This window comes from Mustela putorius, unplaced genomic scaffold (genome assembly GCF_011764305.1).
Source record: "Mustela putorius furo isolate JIRA1106 unplaced genomic scaffold, ASM1176430v1.1 tig00000835_pilon_pilon_pilon, whole genome shotgun sequence".
Lineage (NCBI taxonomy): Eukaryota > Metazoa > Chordata > Mammalia > Carnivora > Mustelidae > Mustela > Mustela putorius.
The window spans coordinates 1,573,619-1,593,586 of NW_025421492.1; the positions used below are offsets into that span (position 1 = coordinate 1,573,619).

The following is a 19,968-nucleotide window of genomic DNA, read 5'->3' on the forward strand; positions in this document are numbered from 1 at the left end:
CACCACAAATTTATCTGCTTCTATTTCAATATTTAACATCTATTCTGCTGTCATGCTTCTATCTTAAATAAAATCACTGGCCTTGTTTTCGTGATGATAGCAATTTGCTAAAGTGTTTTAAAGATGTTATTTTTTTGTTAACCATAATTCAGTTAGAAAATGCTCCCCTAAATAATGAGTGTATACAGCTGTACATGTGTAAATAATGTGTATAGCGATGTGTTTTTCTTTTCTTAGACACAATTTTCTTTCTCTCAAAAGGGTTGAGAAAACTGCTGTAATTGATCAGTACTTAAATGACATTGGTGTAATTTCTCAGTTCAAAACTAACGTTCACTAAGATGAATATTTGACAGAACTCATTCCTGCTAGATTTTTTTAAGTCTTATTCTTTGTGATGTTTTGGGCTGAGCTAGAATTTGAACCTAGGCCTACCTGATCGTAAATTCATTTCTTCCTTATTACACAGCATTTCAGAAGTCTAAAGGTGAAAATAATAAAACATAGCAGGTTCACAAATCATATGGAAATCAGTTAGAATCATTAAAAACTGCATAAAGAAGCTACTGACAAAACTATAGACACTTATATACAAATATCTCTTTACCAGTGTGTATGCTCTGGGCAATACAAAGGTTTGAGAAGCAAGGATTTGTACTGACAAGAGCCAAATTCCATGTAAAAATTTAAGGAAATAAAGGAAATCAGAACATCCTGTCTTCTTCCAGTTACTAAAATTTATATTCATGAGCCCGATAAAAGTCTGCAAGCAGGAATTACTAGTCAATTTTGTTTCTAAAAATATTTTATTAAATAACTGTTAAATAAGATTTTACAAAGCAAATTGCATAGAAAAAGGTAAAAATGTTTATGTTTCCAAAACTTTCCATGTCCTTTGTCCGTCATCTTCTTATCAGCTGCTCTTACTCAGAGAGCTGGTACGAAGCGACAGAGCGGAGATGTCCCCATCTGTTTCTCGTCGGGCGGGAAGGGCACAGCACCCTGCAGGGATTTAGCATGTCTCCAGGTAACAGTGGCTACACAGAGCTTGCTTCTAAGTTGGCTCACCTGTCTGGTGGCCATCAGTCTCAGGCAGGAGACTCTCACATCACTCAGGAAGAGTTAAGAAGCTGAACGAGGTTTTCAAGACATTTCAAGTAATAGGCATTCAGAGGGGTTTCTTCTGAGTTTGAGAAAGCTGAGACAGAAAAATAAAGAGGATGGAAAAATAAGTTTATTAAATTTAGCACTGCACTTAAGAACAGACAATTTCTATTTATTTTTTATTTTTAGCTTTTTATAGCCAAAAAGTATAAACAAACACCAATATACCTCCATAATGGCTGGCATTACCTATAGCCCCGCAAGAATGCCTTGCTTTATGTACTTATCACCCCTCAAATGCACAAATTCTAACATTACTATCTCTAGAAACTCACGGTCACAGTGAGAAACAAACTGAAAAATCCACAAACCACTTATAAAAAATCAGGCTATAAAAGCACAAATTAATAACAGACTTAATACAGTACAAGAAAGACACAGTACAGTGCTTTGGCATAAAAAGTGTTCAAAGAATAATGCTCACTGAAAACTGGTGTCACTTAAAATGAATCAGGAACCATACAAAGAAAAACCCTGCCTCCTATCATAATCACATCACCAGGCTGAGAGGATAGAGGGGCAACTCGATCTATTCTCGGAAGACTGTAAGTCAACTACCTGATGTTAGATCCAAGTTTTCTGTTCAAGGTCAATTCTAATTGGGCCCAGTTCTTATCACCTCAGAACACATTACAGCACAGAGGTAGCCACTGGCAAAGGAAGTTTAGTGCATGAAAAAGAAAACGAATTGCAGAAAGATCAAAGACATATTTTAAGAAATTTTATCTCAAACCTTCATCTAGCAAAACAATATATTATTTAAAAAGGTGACATAAATGAAAAGTAGGGACCAGATATCAGCACATTTTATAGTGCTTCAATAAAAAAGCTCCTCAAACATCAGTGTAGAAAACTGTCATCTTGCTGTGAAGTATCCAATGATTCATTAATCAGGGAATCTGCTTAATAGCTTCCAAGTTTAACCGTAATCTCTTTCATAACAGAACTTACTTTTCTTTGCTAAGGAATATGCTTCGTCCACTCTTCTCTTTATTGATGGATTTTTCAAAGTTGTTTTTGCCTGCAGGTAACACAGAGCAATGCATTAATTAGATTTATTCCCATAAGCTGCGGATCCGGGTACCAGCGTGCTAATGCTGCCAGCACAGCCCTCAGCAGAGTACTACGAAGATGACGGCGGAGCTTGGGAAGAACGACTGAGCACGTCTCACTGTGCTGTCACCCCCCTCACTGTGCTGTCACCCACGTCCTTCCCTCCCTCCCTCACTCCTTTCTCTGGAGCTCCATGTGCTTCTCTCCCGGCCCTTCTCCCCTAACCTCAAGTCTTAAAGGAAGACTCAGTCTTGGTTTCAATATTCCATATGCCCTCAAAGCCCAGATTTCAGATGAACCGTATCAAACAGTACCAGCTGTAACTGCAGAGTAACTGCAGAGCGTCAACTCCTGTGCTATGCTAATCCCTGGGGACACGCAGTAAAAGCATCGGCACTGCCTCTGGCCTCCCGGACACTGTCGCCAGCCAGCAGGGGGAGCAAGCAGCACAGACACGGGACAGACAGCCAGGAGCAGCATTTGGGGACGGTGTCGATCCCAGCATGGTCTGTCACTTGGCCACTACTTGATTGCTAGACATACGAGGAGGGCATTTCTCTCAGGAATGAGATGTCTGCAGTCAAAGAGAAGCCCAAAGGCCAGGGAGAGCAAGGACAGGTCCCCACCTGCGCATCGCTCCCCTGGGGCTGGTCCTGGGCTGCAGCCTCACAAGAACCAAGTTTTCTCAAAACTCAGTAACAGCACAGGCTAGAACAAGAGGAATCACTCAGCTGGGTAAAACTTCATTATCTGGTTTTATTTCAGGATGCATTTTTCCTTAATACATCTTTTAGCAGAAACGATCTACACTAATATTAAATCAGTATGCCAAATCGATTTATATTGACAGGGAAAATTCACCCCAAAGAGACACCTTTTTGAAATGAGACCTCCTGTTAATTAAATGAAAAAGATTTCAACTGATGGCTCACTAATTGTATAAATGCACAAGACAACAAGGTCTTTGAGTTCACTTTTTCTCCCTTGCTGATGCCCTGCCAGTATCCCTGGATGTACCCTCAGAGCCTCGGTGTTTGCCCCCGGCTAGAACAAGGACTTTAAAAACTGACCTTTTGATAATTGTGAATCAGAGCCCAAAGCGCAGCTGCTCCAATCCTCTGAGCATTTTGATTCTCGCTTTCCAGACAGGCAGCTAGCACACTAATGACTTTTTCTAATAATAAACACATTAGAAAAAAAAAAGTTCAGTCCCAGACATTACAATGTATTCTGATCTTGGACTAGTCAGATCCTCTCTTTCCCCATCAGAACACACACAAAGCTGGTGTCACTAGACTCTGAGGGAAGGACACTGACTCTGTGGGGAAGGACAACCTCCAAACAAATTATTTTCATGACAGGCAGAGAACAGTCAGGGAAGCCGTGGCAGCCTAAGTTTTTGGCCCTAATTCAACAACAGCACATTCATTTAAACAGCAATAGTGGAGAAGTAAGTAACTATACAAAGAGTCGTATAAATGAGCTGTTCAATTACAGCTCACATTTTGATGTGCAGGAGAACAGATTTGCCCTGATGATAAATTATAAAGACTATTATAAGAACATCAACAGCATGGGTTACCATATAAAACAATAATCAAGAAATGCAAAATTAGTTAAGCTTTTTAAAAAAGGACTAAGCATTTCAGAGAAATGTTTTCGTGTATGTATATGTCAGAGGAAAAAGTAATTTAAAGGCACATCAACACACGAGATATGTCCCCTTTTTGCAAAGCTAGCCAGAGTATGAAATCAAGACTTACAAAAACTACCTGTAGCAGCCTAATCGTTTACGTGAAGATACAAAGTTCAGTTCCAAGGAAACTGTCAGGGTGTTTCAGACCAATATATGAACCTATGTTATTACTTATTTTTATATATATCATTAAATTGTATAAAATTATTTTTCCTCTCAAATGTATGCTTAAAAACATGTAGCATTTTCAAGGGTTGCTATGGGAGCTCTCAGTATGTAGAACCACTCCTCACTCTACTACATGCATCTCATTACACCGTAACCTGGTTGAGGGCAAAACGTGCGTCTGCTCACTGATGAATACTTCAACCCTAGTGCCAGTTTATTTTAGGGCCTTTATAAATACTATCTGGATGAAAGATTCCATAACTAAAGCAACAAAAATGCTGTTTTGGTAATTCTGTTTAGTTTTTTAAAAATTTTAAATGTTCTACAGAGAAAAAAAAAGCTGCTCCATAAAGTAACTTCTGTATAGCTGAGGGATAGTGTGGAAGGTACATACAGGTGCTGAACTTTCCAGCCGACTACCCCTACTCCTTACCACACCTCCACCTTCCCTAGTTTCCCTTGCTTTTCCCGCACTCTAACTTTCCCTAACTAGCCTATATAAATAGTTATCTGATGAAATTTGTTACGTGAGGTTGTAGGTGGCAGCTGGCACTCTTAGGGCACATCATGCAATGAAAGGGTGGTTCCCAGGTGATTCTCTGAGTATCACCAAGTGATATTTTTACATAGTGTACTAAACACTCAGAACATATAAGCTATAATCTAAGTAAGTTGATACTATCTCTTAGGCATTTTTAATAAAGTACATATATAGATCAATTAATATGGTCTCCCCAATGATGATGTAACTAGGTCAATTTAAAAAATATATTTCACTTTGAAATACAGCATGCATACAAAAAAGGCACATTAAACATTTTTAACTAATGGGTTGTCCATTAACCAATGAATGGATAAAGAAGATGTGGGGTATATCTACAATGGAATATCATGCAGCCATCAAAAAACAAATGAAATCTTCCTATTTGCAACAACCTGGATGGAACTACAGGATATTACACTAAGAAAATAAGTCAATCAGACAAAGACAATTATCCTATGATCTCACTGGTATGTGGAATCTAAGAAACAAGGCAGAGGATCATAGGGGAAGAGAGGAAAAAATGAAGTAAGATGAAACTAGAGAGGGAGACAAACCAGAAGAGACTCCTAATCATAGGAAATAAACTGAGAGTCGCTGGGGGGGGCGGTGGGATAAATGGGTGGCGGACTTTGGGGAGGGTGTGTGTTGTAATGAGCACTGGGTATTATATAAGACGATGAATCACAGGCCTGTATCCCTGAAACAAATAATATATTATATGTTAATTATTGGATTTAAATTTTAAAAAAATTTTAATTAAAAAAAGTTTAATAGGTATGAAGGGAACACCGATATATACCTATAAATAACTTCAAGAGACTAGATAACAGTAAAATGTAGCTAGTTAAGTAGTAAATGATGAGTTTTAAATACCTATTACCTTTCTTTAATATGTAATTGAGTTAATTACTTATTTAGGCATGTCGTATTCCTAGCTTGAAATCAGCTACATTAAAAGTATTTACACCATGAAAACCACAAATGCAACAAACCAGAGTTGAATTAATGGTAAAGCTGAAAGAGGTCTGTTTTATGACTATATTTTGCATAAAGGTGAGAAATAGTTTTCATAGTATATTACAAATTAGATTTAATGACAATACACTGATTGGGAGAAAAGCCAACCGGGCTGCGATTTCGTGCGTCACATCACGATGAGACCGCAGCCACATATGGGCTTACAGACACAAAAGCTCAGTAAACGGCCCCTATGCTGTGCTCCCATGGCCGGTACAGATATATTCATAGAATTTGTTTAGTTATTATTTCAAATCTTTCCATTTTCCATTTTCCTACCTCCTGCAAACATTTCCAGGCTGGCCATTTACTTATCTAAACATGGCATAAATCAATTTATCTTTAAATCTGTGACTTTAATTCCAGTGTCTGAAGCCTGGGCAGACGAGTTGGGTGTCTCCCCTGCTGGCTCTCACTCCTGTCGCCGCAGTTCCTGCTCTGCTTGGTCACAGGTCACCACACCCTGGTTAATACTTTTTGAAAACAGGTGGCGGTTCTCTGAGGCCCAGTCCGCACTTGCCCTCCCTCCGTCAGAGCGGCAGAGAGCCTGTGTGGCGCACCCAGAGCCACCGTCACTCCAGGTTCGGCTCAAACCAAGGTCACAGGCCACTCAGGCTCTACACCTCTGGGGTACCCATGCTCACACTTGTTTTTCTGGTCTTTATAATACCGTAAATAAGGGTTGGGGGACCGATTTAATTTTGATTCATCCTTCTCCTAAGAGCTTAGTTCTTTGGAGTTCTACCTTAATACAAACAAAATGGCCCATGAACTCTCCATCTTAGACATTCTTGACTTGTTCCCAGATTCCTTGGCATGCCTGAACCGAAGCCAAGCATACAATGTTGGCAAATGTCCTTGAAACAAAAAATACACACTTCATACATATATTTTGTGTCTCTCTAAGGCATAAACTTTCAATCAAAATTGGCCTGGGAGTTTCTCACTATCTTTTCAGTTCTTTGATTTTCTTTTTTTTACAGTGAATTCTGACATATTTTATCTAGCATAATTTTGTTGTTTCCAGAGGAGCCCTTGCCTGAAATTACCGGAAATAAGGAATATTCTAGCTCTACTTCTAAAGTAAGGTCAAGCCCCACAACTCACTCCATCTCTAACCATCAAAACCAGAGGTGGGGCACTCATGATCAGAGTTTTTGCAGTCTTACCTGGTAGATTTTTAAGCTAGCTGACTCTGCTAAGCCCTCCCTCTGGATGCCCAAGGGGAAATAGGAGGCAGTGTCTGTGACATGCCTTCAAAGGTCCATACAAAAACCGCACAGTTGCTGCCTCCTATTCCTGCCTTGGAGGCCCCCGATCTCATGTCCCTGGGGCTGAGGAAGCTCCTCCTTACCAAAAGTTTGTCCAACTGTTTTAAGCTAAGGAGGAAGAGAGCATCACTATTACAAAGAAATGCTAAAAATAAATCCAGGGGGAAAATGTAGACTTCTCCTTGAATTCCCTAAAGCCCATCCTTTTTCTGACTCTCTCAATAATAAAATTGTAATGAGTAGTCCCAAAGAAAAACTTCTTCTGAGAAAAATGAGTAATAGGTGATAGCAGGCCTGGGAACAGACACCTCACCTATCTATCGCACCGCCCTACGAGGCAGGGCCTGTCCCTAGCCTCACTTTACCCACATGAGGACTGAGGCACACCCCTCAAACGGCAGCCATCGCAGCATCAGTGGAGGAACTACAGAAAAGCAGAGCTCAGATCCACAGCTCATTTTGCAAAGTTAAAAGCTGACCAAGCTTCTAAAATCTCTCCCTGTATTTCCAACAATTCCATAATTACCAGAAAAAGAGAATCACCATTGCATACACAGCAGGAAATAGGCAGAATCATTGCCACTCACTTAGAAAACTCCATGTGTCCTGGAAAAAAACCTCAAAGAAAGATTAAGTAAAAAACATGAAAGGAAAACAGAATTAATCTCTCTGAAGCATCGACTACGTACCATAAATTGTACTGGTACTTTATGTGTGTTTATAAACTGATTTCTACCAAACCAAGAGAGGATTATTTTACAGATGTAAAAACGAGACCTAGGGAAGCTGTCCCAGGTGACTCTGGAGTGAGCACACAAGGGTCGGCACATCACACCGGTTCCACACCAGGTGTGTGAGAGTCTAGACTCCACCTCTGATTTCCCCCCAAAACAATGCAACGGAACCTTCTACAACGCCCTCCCTATAAAAGCCACACTGTCCTCACAGAGAAAGCACATGGCTGCAGAAACCGCAATTTCCCTCCTTCTGCTTCAAAATTTTTCTGAATCCTCCCCCCACCTGTCCTACCTCTCAGAGAACGAGGTCTCTGTAAGGCTAATGTCACCATGTGGTCGTGGGTTCTGAAGCCTCCAGCCTGCGCAGGGGCTCTTTCAGTCACTGGACACTCCCTGAGTGCGGACTGTGCCAGGCACAACTCCACGTGCTACAGAGAAACGTGAAGAAAAGAGACAAAAGCCTCTTGACCTCATAAGAGCTAATGTTCTAATGCTGGGCAGACTAGGAATAAACAAACACGGGCTGAACACACAGAGTATCTCAACGGTTGATAATGCCGTGGAGAAAAATAAAACAGGCAGAGGAGAGAGTGAGTGAGAGAGAGGAGGGAGGAGGCAGGAAGAAGGATGTGAGGACTATCCTGTCGACAGCTGGGTCTGGAAAGGCTTCACCGAGGCAGCATCTGCTCAGAGACCTAGAGGAGCGAGGGCAAGAGAGATGAGAGAAGCCAGGGCGCGGCCGGACAGGCCCACTCCATGCTCCTCTTCCCTGCTACCTCCTGGATCCAGTGTAGCCACCAGTGGCAAGACTTGTTAAGCCGGAGGAGACTCCTGGAAGTCCCTGGAGGGCTGGAGCCACGTCTGGGTCACCTCTGAGGACGAGATCACACCTGATTCTTTCCAACGGCCTTTACCCTCCCACAGGGCCTTGTACACAGTGGTGCCTAATAAATACCTGACAAATTATTTATAAAACAATTCTGTGTTGTAATCTGAATGGAATACTCAAGGAATGACCACATGTATAACCAGATACCTGTGTGTGCACGTGTGTGTGCACACGCGCGTGCTGTGGATCATGTGAATACTCACCATTAGCCAGGATCTTGGGCTTATTGGCAGGACTGAAGCAAATATTATGAAAGATAAGAAGTGGTATGGAAGGGCTGCTCTTGTGCTTATATTTGCTCATCTCTGTAAGTAAGTCTAAACAGCCGTCCAGCCTCAGGATCATTTGCTGCCCGTCTTCTCCAAATGATATATTCAGGAGTAATTTCAACCAAAGAATGGTCAGATTACTGAGATGCTTATTTCCTCCTTTCGGCAATGTTAGAGATAGAAAGTTCTGTAAGAAGTTACTCTGTGGGTAAATAGAGAGAATATTATTTTCTTTCTGAGTCTTTTCATTATTTTCCTTGTCCCTTGGAGACCAATTAACTAGAATTCTGCTCTTCTTTTCCACAACCTTAATTCCTCCTTCCTTCTAACACCTACCTTCGAAGGTATATTCCATCTATATTGTTTCCAAGTATAAGTGAAAAAGTTAAAGGGCACAAAATAGTGCTCAAATTTTAATTCTTATAATTCTTTCCTGATGATGGATAAGTAGCTACATATAGTCAACTCTTAATTATTTAGGATGGATAATTCGGTTTGGGGATTATTTTAGGCCTCTTGAGTTTTCTCTTTCTGTCTGCCTTCTGGCAATTTTGCTGCTCATTAAAAGCTATCCTATGGGGAGGAAAAAGAAACAAAACCCAAATCAGTCTTGGATACCAGTTAACAACTCTACTAGTACTAAAGAGATATGAATCTAAGCATTCTTAAAAATTTTTTTTAAAAATCTCTGTGTACATCTTATATTCACTTTAACTGTTTACCTTCACAGATAATTTCTCATGGCTACATGCCATTTTAGTAAACTTGGAAATGAATACCAAAAATATCAGTTAGATATTTTGATTAGGGTACAGAAATATGATTACTGAACTTTCATAAATGTCCAGAGTACCTCTCATTTCTCTCCTGCTTAATAATCTATTCTGGCCTATTTCTTGGGTTCTCCTGCACCTAAATCAAGATGCTGGCTCGAATCTAGAAGGTAAATTTAACAGAAGGACTCCCAGTCTAAAAATGAAATGGTGAGAAAGTACTATGTCACTATATTTTATACCTGAAACTAGTATTACCTTGTATATGTTAACTAACTGGAATTTAAATAAAAATTAAAAAAAATAAAAAATAAAAAACGAAAACGAAACGAGCAACAGAAATATTAGCAACACAACCCAAGCAACAAGCAAACTGCAAAACTATAGGCCCACTTCGTACTGTACTTGCCACCACTCATAGCTACTTCTCATCGCTCAGTCCAAATTAATGCTTTTTAGATTTATCCCTTGCCTTTCCCGTTCAGATAGATTCTGCCACGATATTGGAGATTTGGAGTTGACACTAGTGATGAAATATATGGTAGTTCCTTAAAATTATAAATATGTTATAGCATTCCTTCTTTTTGCTAGAGCTAAAGATGCTTTTAGACAACTCCCCATACTAGACACGGTGGAAAGAAACTAGACATTTTAGAATCTCAGCTGTACAACAGTGCTAGCTACATTTTCTATGTCTATGGATGAGTAATGGAGAGGTATAACTATAGTGCCCGGGGCTCATTATGACAAAGCAGCAGGGGAAGGCTCGGGGGTTGCCTAATTAGAGCAGAGGAAAAACAACTTGATTGAGCCGCACCTGAAACAGAGTCCAATGAAATATACATCAAAATATGCTTGAGCACAGTAACGCAGCCTGAGATTGGAAGACACCATCAAGATCATGTTTAACCTGAGAAGTTTACAAATGAAGCTTAGGGAGAGAAGGTCTCCAGCTCAAAGTGACATGTCAGACCCGAGACTAGCAGTCATTTGGGAGCTCCTCTTCTACTTCACCCATGTGCTCTACAGGGAGGTGGCAGGAAGCTGTACCCCCCGTCTGTGCTCCCACATACGTGCTAATGGCACCACACACAGCCAGCTCAGCAGGACTTCACATGTATATCCAGCCCTATGCCAGCAAATAAACAGCTGCTTCTGGCGGGAGTAGTGGGTCCCTGATTTGCATCCCTTGTAAACTCACGCAGGGTGAGCATTCCCACCGTGACTGATTTCAAGATAGCAACGTGATGTCAACTGGGTCACAAAATTCCTGACACTCCTGCGCCAGCCCGAGTTAGCTCCAACAGACCACTGAAAAGACTGTTCCTTAGTCATAACTGCTATTTATTTGGAGACTGCCATCGGAGTGGGGTGTTTTGGGGTGGGTGGAGGATGGGGAGCTGACACAATAGAGGAAAAGGAGACGAAATTCTTATGAATGCTGTTAACTTTCATAATTTATCTTGGCGTCCATGTAAAAGAAACAGAAACAAACCACAGATCACATTATAACAGATAATGTGATCATAGTCACATCTTAAAGGATCTTCCAAATTACGGATTCTGTTCATACATATCTAAATATAACCTCACTGAACATGTGTACTAAAATTTAACTCATTCAATCCATTGAAAAGTACCCTAGGGTAAAATCAGTGATAAGAAGTCAGGTATTGGCACTGGAGTCCCAGAGAACTGATAATATCACCTATTGTGTCATAAAGAAGTTAGGTTTAAGTTTAGGGGAGAAGTGGCTATGACTTCACACACCATTTTGACAATGTAAATTGAACAGAAATTGTTACTGCTCAATTTGGTCTACATAAAGACCAATACATTACTTTTATGATCTCAAATAAATGTAAGACAGCTGTCTTTCTAAAGCCCTCATTTTTAGAGAGATAAAATATAATGTAGAAGCTAAGAAGATAAACGAAAAGGAAATGGAATGATCATACTGTCACTTTTCATGTATCATCTATCACCTGGCTTTAAACAAAGTGAACCTTCTTAATCTTTTTAAAATCTTTTAAAATGTGATGTTTTGAAATCATAATAATTTAATCCTAGAAATTGAGTTCCAGATTTTTCATACATGTTCTCGATTAGAAGGATTATTTTACTATCCTTCTCAAGATATGAAGGGGATGCCTGGGTGCCTCAGTCAGTTAAGAGTCCGACTCTTGATTTTAGCTCAGGTCGTGGCCTCAGGGTCGTGAGATCAAGCCCCATGTCAGGCTCCGTGCTCCATGGGGAGTCTGCTTGATATCCTCTCCCTCTCTTTCTGCCCCCTTCCCCACTCTCACATGCACTCTCTCTCTAAAATAAATTAATTTTTAAAAAGATATGAAAGAGAGATTAAGTACTTACTTTCTGAATTACTCCTTTACAGTCATGAGATAAAGCCAGATTTGAAAGAAACATAAAAACCATCTGCTGAACTGCAGTGTTCTCAAGAGGCATCTGGGAAGCCAACTTCAGGATACACCCCATCAGAGATGCACCAGGGGCTCCTCTATACGCAGGTTGAACTGGATGTAGTCCATAACTTGACCAACAAAGAGAACTGCAACCTTAAAAAAAAAAAAAAGAAACAGCCTATCACAATGTCTTCTTAGTTTCACTATTTAGTTAAAAAACCCTAAGTAGTGGGGTGCCTGGGTGGCTCAGTTGTTAAGCAGCTGCCTTCGGCTCAGGTCACAATCCCAGGGTCCTGGGATCGAGCCCCACATCAGGCTCCCTGCTCAGCAGGAAGCCTGCTTCTCCCTCTCCCACTCCCTCTGCTTGTGTTCCCTCTCTGGGTCTCTTTCTGTCAAGTAAAAAACAAAACAAAACAAACAAACAAAAAAACAACCCTAAGCAGCAAAGCATATCTGTCCAATCTATCAGTGACTTATTCACTAACCTATGACCTGCATATGGGCACTAAAGGCTAGTTCTGATGCCTACATCAGTCTACATTCAGTGACGATCTGCCATCCTCACAGAAGCTATTCTTGATCTCGATAGGGCACTTTAAAACACTAAGTTTATTTTTTTTTAAAGAATAAGATATGCACAAGAAGTTTTTAAACGGTTCCTTAAAAAGACATCTAAAGAAAGACTTGTGTAGAAGAATAGAATTTTAGAAATGGAATGTAACTTGGTCTAATGCCTTCATTTCACAGAAGAAAAAAAAAAGAGGACACAAAAGTGCTGGGGTGTGGGCACAGACAAATGACAGCAGCCATGTACGCTAACTAAGGGCACAGCTTCACAGAAGCCAGTGACTTGCTCGGAGGGACACAGCTCATAAGCACCAAGAGCCAGCAGTGGTGTCAACTGGTTTTCCAGGTCCAGTGTTTTCTCAATAAATTAAACAACCAAACAGATTTATCATGGGAGTAAAATAATCATAAAAGAATTAGAAATTCATCTTGCTGTACTGTAAATCTAAAGAAAATTAACTTATGAAAGTCCATGCAAGGAGACCAGCCTATGTATAACCAGATCAGAATCAAATACATTCTGCAAGATAAATTGATAAAAGGCAAGTAAACACAAATAATATCGTGATCTTTCCTCTACTCACACTACACAGCAGTAACCAAACAGCAAGGTTTCTATTAATCCACTAAATGATGCCTGAAAATAAACGAGATAGGAAAATAAAAGGTTTCTTCCTTGATTTAGGAACCTAACCACAATCTCATATTTACATCAATTTTAAGTATATAACCAGCATAGATTATAGTTTCAAAAGACTCAAAAAATGTTTCTTTTGCTCAATATTTAGCAACTGCTTCTTCTTTCCTGCTTCTTTCCCTAAACCCTCAACTAAGGCATGAAGGCGGGTGAAGAAGGACAAGGCGCAGACGCAGCACCGGGCAGAGGGTCTACTGCACCGGCCGTGCTGTCCGGGGCAGGGAGCTGGAGGACACAGCCACAGGAGACGGTCCAAGCAGAAGAACGAGAAAGTCAGTGACAGAACAAAAACAAGGAAATTCTGTGCCATGGCGCACTCCACACACCACAGTGAAAGTTCAGGCATTAAAAACTTGAAAATCTGTGTTATCGGTTCCTGCTGGGGAGAGACAAGCTGAGTGGGCTCCAGGAACAGACAGCCCAGAGCTGACCATCAAGCACATGGTAGTGATGAGATGGACTCCAAATTGTTTTGAGTTCCAGTCCTTTCTCTGCACATCTTTCCACGTTCGGAGAACCCAGCTGCTGAGCTGCTGAATGGTGGCTAGAAGAAAGCTCACGCCCTTGCTGACCAGACCTTACGTGTATGACCCCGAGTTTCCAAGGGGAAATGAATACTGCCAGCAATCCTACTTCACCTCTCACCTCCTCCTCCTCTTTTCTCAAATCACTCCCAGCCTCGCCTTGGCTCAGTCTCTAACAACGCATGGCCCTCAGCAGCTTCTCAATAAAACACCTGGTAAAGGCGTGAAAAGAGGTGTCCCAAGGACACCAGTTATCACAGGGCAAGAGCTACCTTTCATCATGCCAGCTCCTCCTCTAAAATCTTTAGAAGTTTTAACCTTTTTGTAAAAATTTTATTTTATTTTTTCAGTGTTCCAAGATTCATGTTTCTGCCCCACACCCAGGGCTCCACGCAATCCGTGCCCTCCTTAACACCCAGCCCCAGGCTCGCCCGGCCTCCATCCCCCTCCTTTCTAAAACCCTCAGTTTGTTTCTCACAGTTCACAGTCTCTCATGGTTCATCTCTCCCTCCGATTTCCCCCAATTCAGTTTTCCTTTCCTTCTCCTAATGTCCTTTGTTATTCCTTATGCTCCACAAGTCAGTGAAACCATATGATAACTGACTCTCTCTGCTTGACTTATTTCACTCAGCATCATCTCCTCCAGTCCCATCCATGTTGATGCAAAAGTTGGGTATTCATCCTTTCTGAGGGCTGAGTAATATTCCATTGTATATATGGACCATATCTTCTTTATCCATTCATCTGTTGAAGACCTTTATTTGGTTTTTAAAGTTTTACATCATAATTTTCACTCTCTCAATTTTCCTATTAAATTCAATTTCTCACTGCCATATAACCAGGCAAGTATCTTCCCCCTCTATTCCCTGAGCTATCTAATGGCTCTCAACAAACACATATTGAAGTATCTTACAGTACCTATGAGAAAACTTCCCTCTAACCAAGATACGTTCTGTAAGTAGGAAAAACACTTCAAAATCTGTATTTGTTTTTCCAGTCCACTTTAATAATATTATATAAAATTTGTGGTTTAGTATACTCCTGAAAGGCAGTGTTGGGATCTATTTACCATTTGGAAAATTTGCAGTATAGACACAAAGTAGCTGCAGGGCAATTTGCATCAATGAATCATCCATCAAGAGCCAAGGCCAGAGAGAGTGTAAGACGGGAACGAGATGAGCTTCCAGAGCTGCTTCCTGTTGTGAAAAGGAAATGCAGACAGTGTTAGTCTGAATGTATGAAAACATAAAATTAAAATCAAGTTAAAAAACAAACCTGTTATCAACAAAAGGAGACAAAAACTGAATTTATCTTTGTTCTGATTAGTGCCAGCAGGCATTGGAACCCCGCGGACGGATTCAGCACCTTGCCCAGGATGGCCCTGACCACGAGCCCAACCAGTCTCAGGAAGTCCCTTCAACACTGGGGTAGCCACAATACACAACTCAGGTAAAAATCGTTAAAGAAGCAGCTTCTAAACATGCAAGATGGTGACATCCCACCACACTGAATAAACTCTTATAAATACTCTGATACAGTTAAGAAATTGAATTTTCTGGTTAAGTAAACATTCTGATCAGTTCTAAGTTGTACCCTCCACCGCCTCTCTCCTCTATATGTGTATGTGTGTACATCTGTCTAGTAAGTCTGGATAGATCAGAGGTAGATTACTGTTTGTAAATAATTTGAACACAGTAAAATTTAGTTAAAATAATATGCTAAATCAATTCTTAAGTAACCCATAGTCTTTATTACAGAGATCAGTTACCCCCAAAACAATATTACGTATACAATCTAACCGTTTTCAGTAAATGCAGCAATCGCTTATGTGAACAGGAATCACTAGGCAATTTACAGACCCGTGCGCTCACATGGGCAAAAGAAACAAGTCTGTTTCTTTTTCATTCCCATGCAGCCTCTCTACCCTGGAACATCTCCAAACTCTCCCCAGCACTCCTTTCCCAGGTGTTTTCTGCCTTCTCTTAAATATAGTTTCCACAGATATTTTCATATATAATCTCTTGGGAAATTTCCACAATTTACACTGATAAATCCTAATACCCCCAAGCTATATCACCACTCAGAGCCCCAGAGCCTTGTCATCTACTGAGTACCAGCCATTTTCCCCCTGGATGCCCCAAAGACACTTTACACTACCATGTGTAAACCCAAACATTACACTCTCTCAAGTCTACACTCTGTTCTATTATGTGCATATAATCAAGGCAGAGCCTGGAAATCATTCCACATCTCTCTTTTCTCCCCGGTATCTCCCCACACTCCTTCCCTTCTCCACCTGTCCCTGTCCCAGGGGCCTCATCATCTCCCGCCTACTCAGTCCCCTGCCTCTAACCTTGCCCACTAACCTTGCCCACTGTTCATTTATCTCCTAGCCACCATGATCTTCCCAGTATGGAAACTCTTTAACGTCCCATGTGCACAGACACTGGAGCGAGGCAGGCATGGGTGACTTGCTGAATTACCACAAGAGTGCCTAACAGTTAGCACTGGGAATATCTTATACTCCACAGGTAAGTTGGAACAGGAAAAGAAATTAAGAATCTTTGCCCCATAGGACTATATTTATACTCAAGAGTAATTTAAATACTCTTCTTCGAATTTATTCCTTATTCAACAACTCAGAAATGGAGAGCTGCTTAGGCTTATTGAGAGATGACACTTTCATAGATGGCTAACGTGATAGAAATGTGAATACTGTATTTATAAGTAGTACCCAAATCTGCATAAGCAGATCCTACCTGGAAAGTGTTCCAGGGTATTCCAAATGTAAGGTGTCATGGATTAATGTCAAGTGCAAGTCACAATCACACTATGCAGCATAAAGGATCACAAATTTAGTAAATGATACCTCCATTTTGAGTAAAAAGTTAATACCTTGGGAATTTCAATGAAATGTATTAGCACTTAATTCCTGTCAAATTGTTTTGAAAAGTAAATTGCTAGGAATGTCTTGAACAAATGAACAGAGCCTAAGGAGTATATTCAAGATGTTCATTTTCCAGTTATGTTTTTTCCAGTTTCATCCCAAGTAAAAGCAAATAAAGGTAAGAACTTCCTTAAAAACAAAGCGCCTATTATTTATCTTTCTGGTACTCATTTTCCGCAGTATTTCTGTGTGAAAGCTAGTGCTTCAAAAGTGTTGTATCCCTATGACAAAGCAAATCAAAGAGTTCAGGACACTGTATCCTGTGTAACAGTTACTAACACAGTGTTTTAAATGACACCATCAACAGGGTGCCAGAGTGACTGACTCAGTCAGTTGAGCAGCCAGGTCTTGGCTTTGGCTCAGGTCACGATCTCAGGGTCCTGGGACTGAACCCCAAGTGGGGCTCCCTGCTCAGCGGGAAGTCTGCTTGAGATTCTGTCCCTCTGCCTCTCCCCCACCCCCACCCCCACACATGCTCCAAAGCATACTCTCTCTGGAATAAATAAATAAATAAATGTTTTTTTAAAAATTAAGAATAAATAAATAAACAACACCATCAATACCCAAGACACAGCAAAACACCTCAGTGGTTCCCAGGCAGAGGGGTTGAGTCAAGCAGAGCCAGCAGAGGTGGAGGTGAAAAGCCTCCCAGAGTGAACAGGGCCAAGCCCAGGGATCGCAGTAAGCATTTTCTACCCAAACAGGAGACACACTCCTCTTCTTTCCTTATGGATACATAACCTCCACTTATTTCCTGGACAGCTACCTGACACCTGCCTTTGAAAGAACATAACCAAGCAGTCCACCTTAATAAAATACAACTGAAATGCAAAACCACAGAAAAAGAAGCTCAAGTTTCCTTTAGCTGCGAGAAGTGTAAGAAACAAAGTTAAAATCTGACATAAACAAGAAATGCCATCAATGTTGAAGAATACAAAGTATAACCATTTCTATGAATTAACACTGACTTTAAGGACCAATCAAATATACATCTAAAACAATCTAAAGAGTTCTTCGTGTTCCCACTATATTATCTCATATAAAAATTGTGAACTGTTTAATGCCAGCATTACTATCAAAATTTTGAAACATCATTCTACTTACTTTACATTCTTCATTTTGATAAAGACAGTTTCTTAGAAGCTGCATAGAAATGCTTAACTCTTTAATAAAACCGTCCTCCTGTTTAAACAAAAAGTAGTTTAAAAATACGAACACAATGGCATATTCCAATTTTTATATACAGTAATTCCTTTTCCTTTGGGTCACATTACAATGCAGTATGCTCTCATTGTGCCTGACCACCATAACTTTGAGGGGACTGACAAGCTAATGATCTTTGAAAGATGACCATATCTCAAGAAGCACATCCACCATGAAAAAGCTATTTCTGTTCTATCAAGCATGGAGGAACTGAGATATATAATAGGCTCCATGTTTCATCTCAATAAAGTGAAGCAGGTACTGACTGGTTTTCAATCATATCAGGTGTTGGCTGACTTTCTCAATGATGAAGTAAAGAACCTTTGCCTACAGAAGAAAAAGGAAAAGAGGCAAGAAAAGAAACTGACAAATAGGTAACCCCCTGCATCAATAAAATTATTAAATGAGGCTTTTTTTTTTTGGTTTCTTATCATATGCAACAGAAAGTAGGTATTATACAGGTCGCTGCTATAATGGCCTTAGCTATATATGAATATATGTATACTTCTAAATTTATAAATACATATGCATTCATCTTCTCAAAAAGGAGCATATCCCCTTTTTTTGTATATATGTAGGTTTTTCTTTCTTTAAAGTTTTGAGAAGTCGTTTCTTCTAAGAGACCAAAATACTCCCAAAATTAAGTGGGTGACTCTGTTCTATTCACCTGTCTAATATATATATTTTCCTTTTTTTTTTTTGAACTTCTTTTTGCCCCCGTTTTGTTCCCCCCAAGATTTGGGGTCTCTTCTGATTTGGTTAACACACATTTTTCTGGGGTCTTTGCCACCCTTTTACTATTTTATTCTCTCCTTCATATATTCTTATTTGGATAAAATGACAAGGCAGAAAAACTCAGCACACACACAAAAAGAACAAAAGGCAGTACTGAAGGCTAGGGACCTAATCAATATGGACATTCTAGAGCTCAGAATGACTATTCTCAAGGAGCTAGCTGGGCTCAAAAAAGGCACAGGAGGTATTAGAGAAACGCTGTCTAGAGAAATAAAATCCCTTTCTGGAGAAATAAAAGAACTAAATCTAACCAAGCTGCAATAAAAAAAGCTATTAATGAGGTGTAATAAAAAATAGATGCTCTTGGGACGCCTGGGTGGCTCAGTTGGTTAAGCAGCTTCGGCTCAGGTCATGATCCCAGCGTCCTGGGATCGAGTCCCACATCGGGTTCCTTGCTCCGCAGGGAGCCTGCTTCTCCCTCTGACTCTGCCTTCCACTCTGTCTGCCTGTGCTTGCTCTCACTCTCTCTCTCTCTTACAAATAAATAAATAAAATCTTTAAAAAAAAAAAAATAGATGCTCTTACTTCTAGGACAAATGAGGCAGAAGAGAGAACTGGTGATACAGAAGACCACATGACAGAGAATAAAGAAGCTGAGCAAAAGAGAGACAAACAACTCCTGGACCACGAGGAGAGAATTGAAGAGTAAGTGATACCATAAGACAAGGAGAGAATCGAAGAGATAAGTGATACCATAAGACGAAACAACAATAGAATAATTGGGATTCCAGAAGAAGAAGAAAGAGAGGGTGGGGGCAGAAGGCACATTGGAGCGAATTATTGTAGAGAATTTCCCTAATATGGCAAAGGGAACAAGCATCAAAATTAAGGAGGGACAGAGAACCCCACTCAAAATCAAGAAGAATAGGTCCACACCCCGTCATCTAATAGTAAAACTTACAAGTCTTAGCGACAAAGAGAAAATCCTGAAAGCAGCCCAGGAAAGAAGTCTGTAACATAAAATGATGAAGATACTAGATTGGAGGCAGACTTTTCCACAGAGACCTGGCAGGCCAGAAAGAACTGGCATGATATATTCAGAGCACTAAATGAGAAAAATATGTAGCCGAGAATACTACATCCAGCTAGGCTATCATTAAAAATAGAAGGAGAGATAAAAAGCTTTCAGGACAAACAAAAACTAAAAGAATTTGTAAACACCACACCAGCTCTACAGGAAATATTGAAAGGGGTCCTCTAAGCAAAGAGAGAGCCTAAGAGTAGTAGACCAGAA

At 40.3% G+C, this 19,968-nt stretch overlaps 1 protein-coding gene across 5 annotated transcripts in view; it reads right to left on the reverse strand.

Moving 5' to 3' along the window:
* Nucleotides 1-787: 787 nt before the first annotated feature.
* RTTN (rotatin) overlaps nt 788-19,968 on the reverse strand; it is a 154,435-nt gene continuing 135,254 nt past the window's right edge. For 4 of the 5 annotated variants that reach the window (XM_013052790.2, XM_004745627.3, XM_013052789.2 and 1 more), the window contains 7 exons: nt 17,841-17,918; nt 14,859-14,985; nt 11,952-12,154; nt 8,743-9,010; nt 3,288-3,391; nt 2,116-2,185; nt 788-1,198 (listed from right to left, as the gene is read on the reverse strand). In XM_013052790.2, coding sequence (XP_012908244.1) covers nt 1,113-1,198; nt 2,116-2,185; nt 3,288-3,391; nt 8,743-9,010; nt 11,952-12,154; nt 14,859-14,985; nt 17,841-17,918 — 936 coding nt within the window. In that variant the 3' untranslated portion in view covers nt 788-1,112. The remainder of the gene's footprint in view (nt 1,199-2,115; nt 2,186-3,287; nt 3,392-8,742; nt 9,011-11,951; nt 12,155-14,858; nt 14,986-17,840; nt 17,919-19,968) is intronic. The other variant, XM_045085211.1, reaches the window with a different exon arrangement.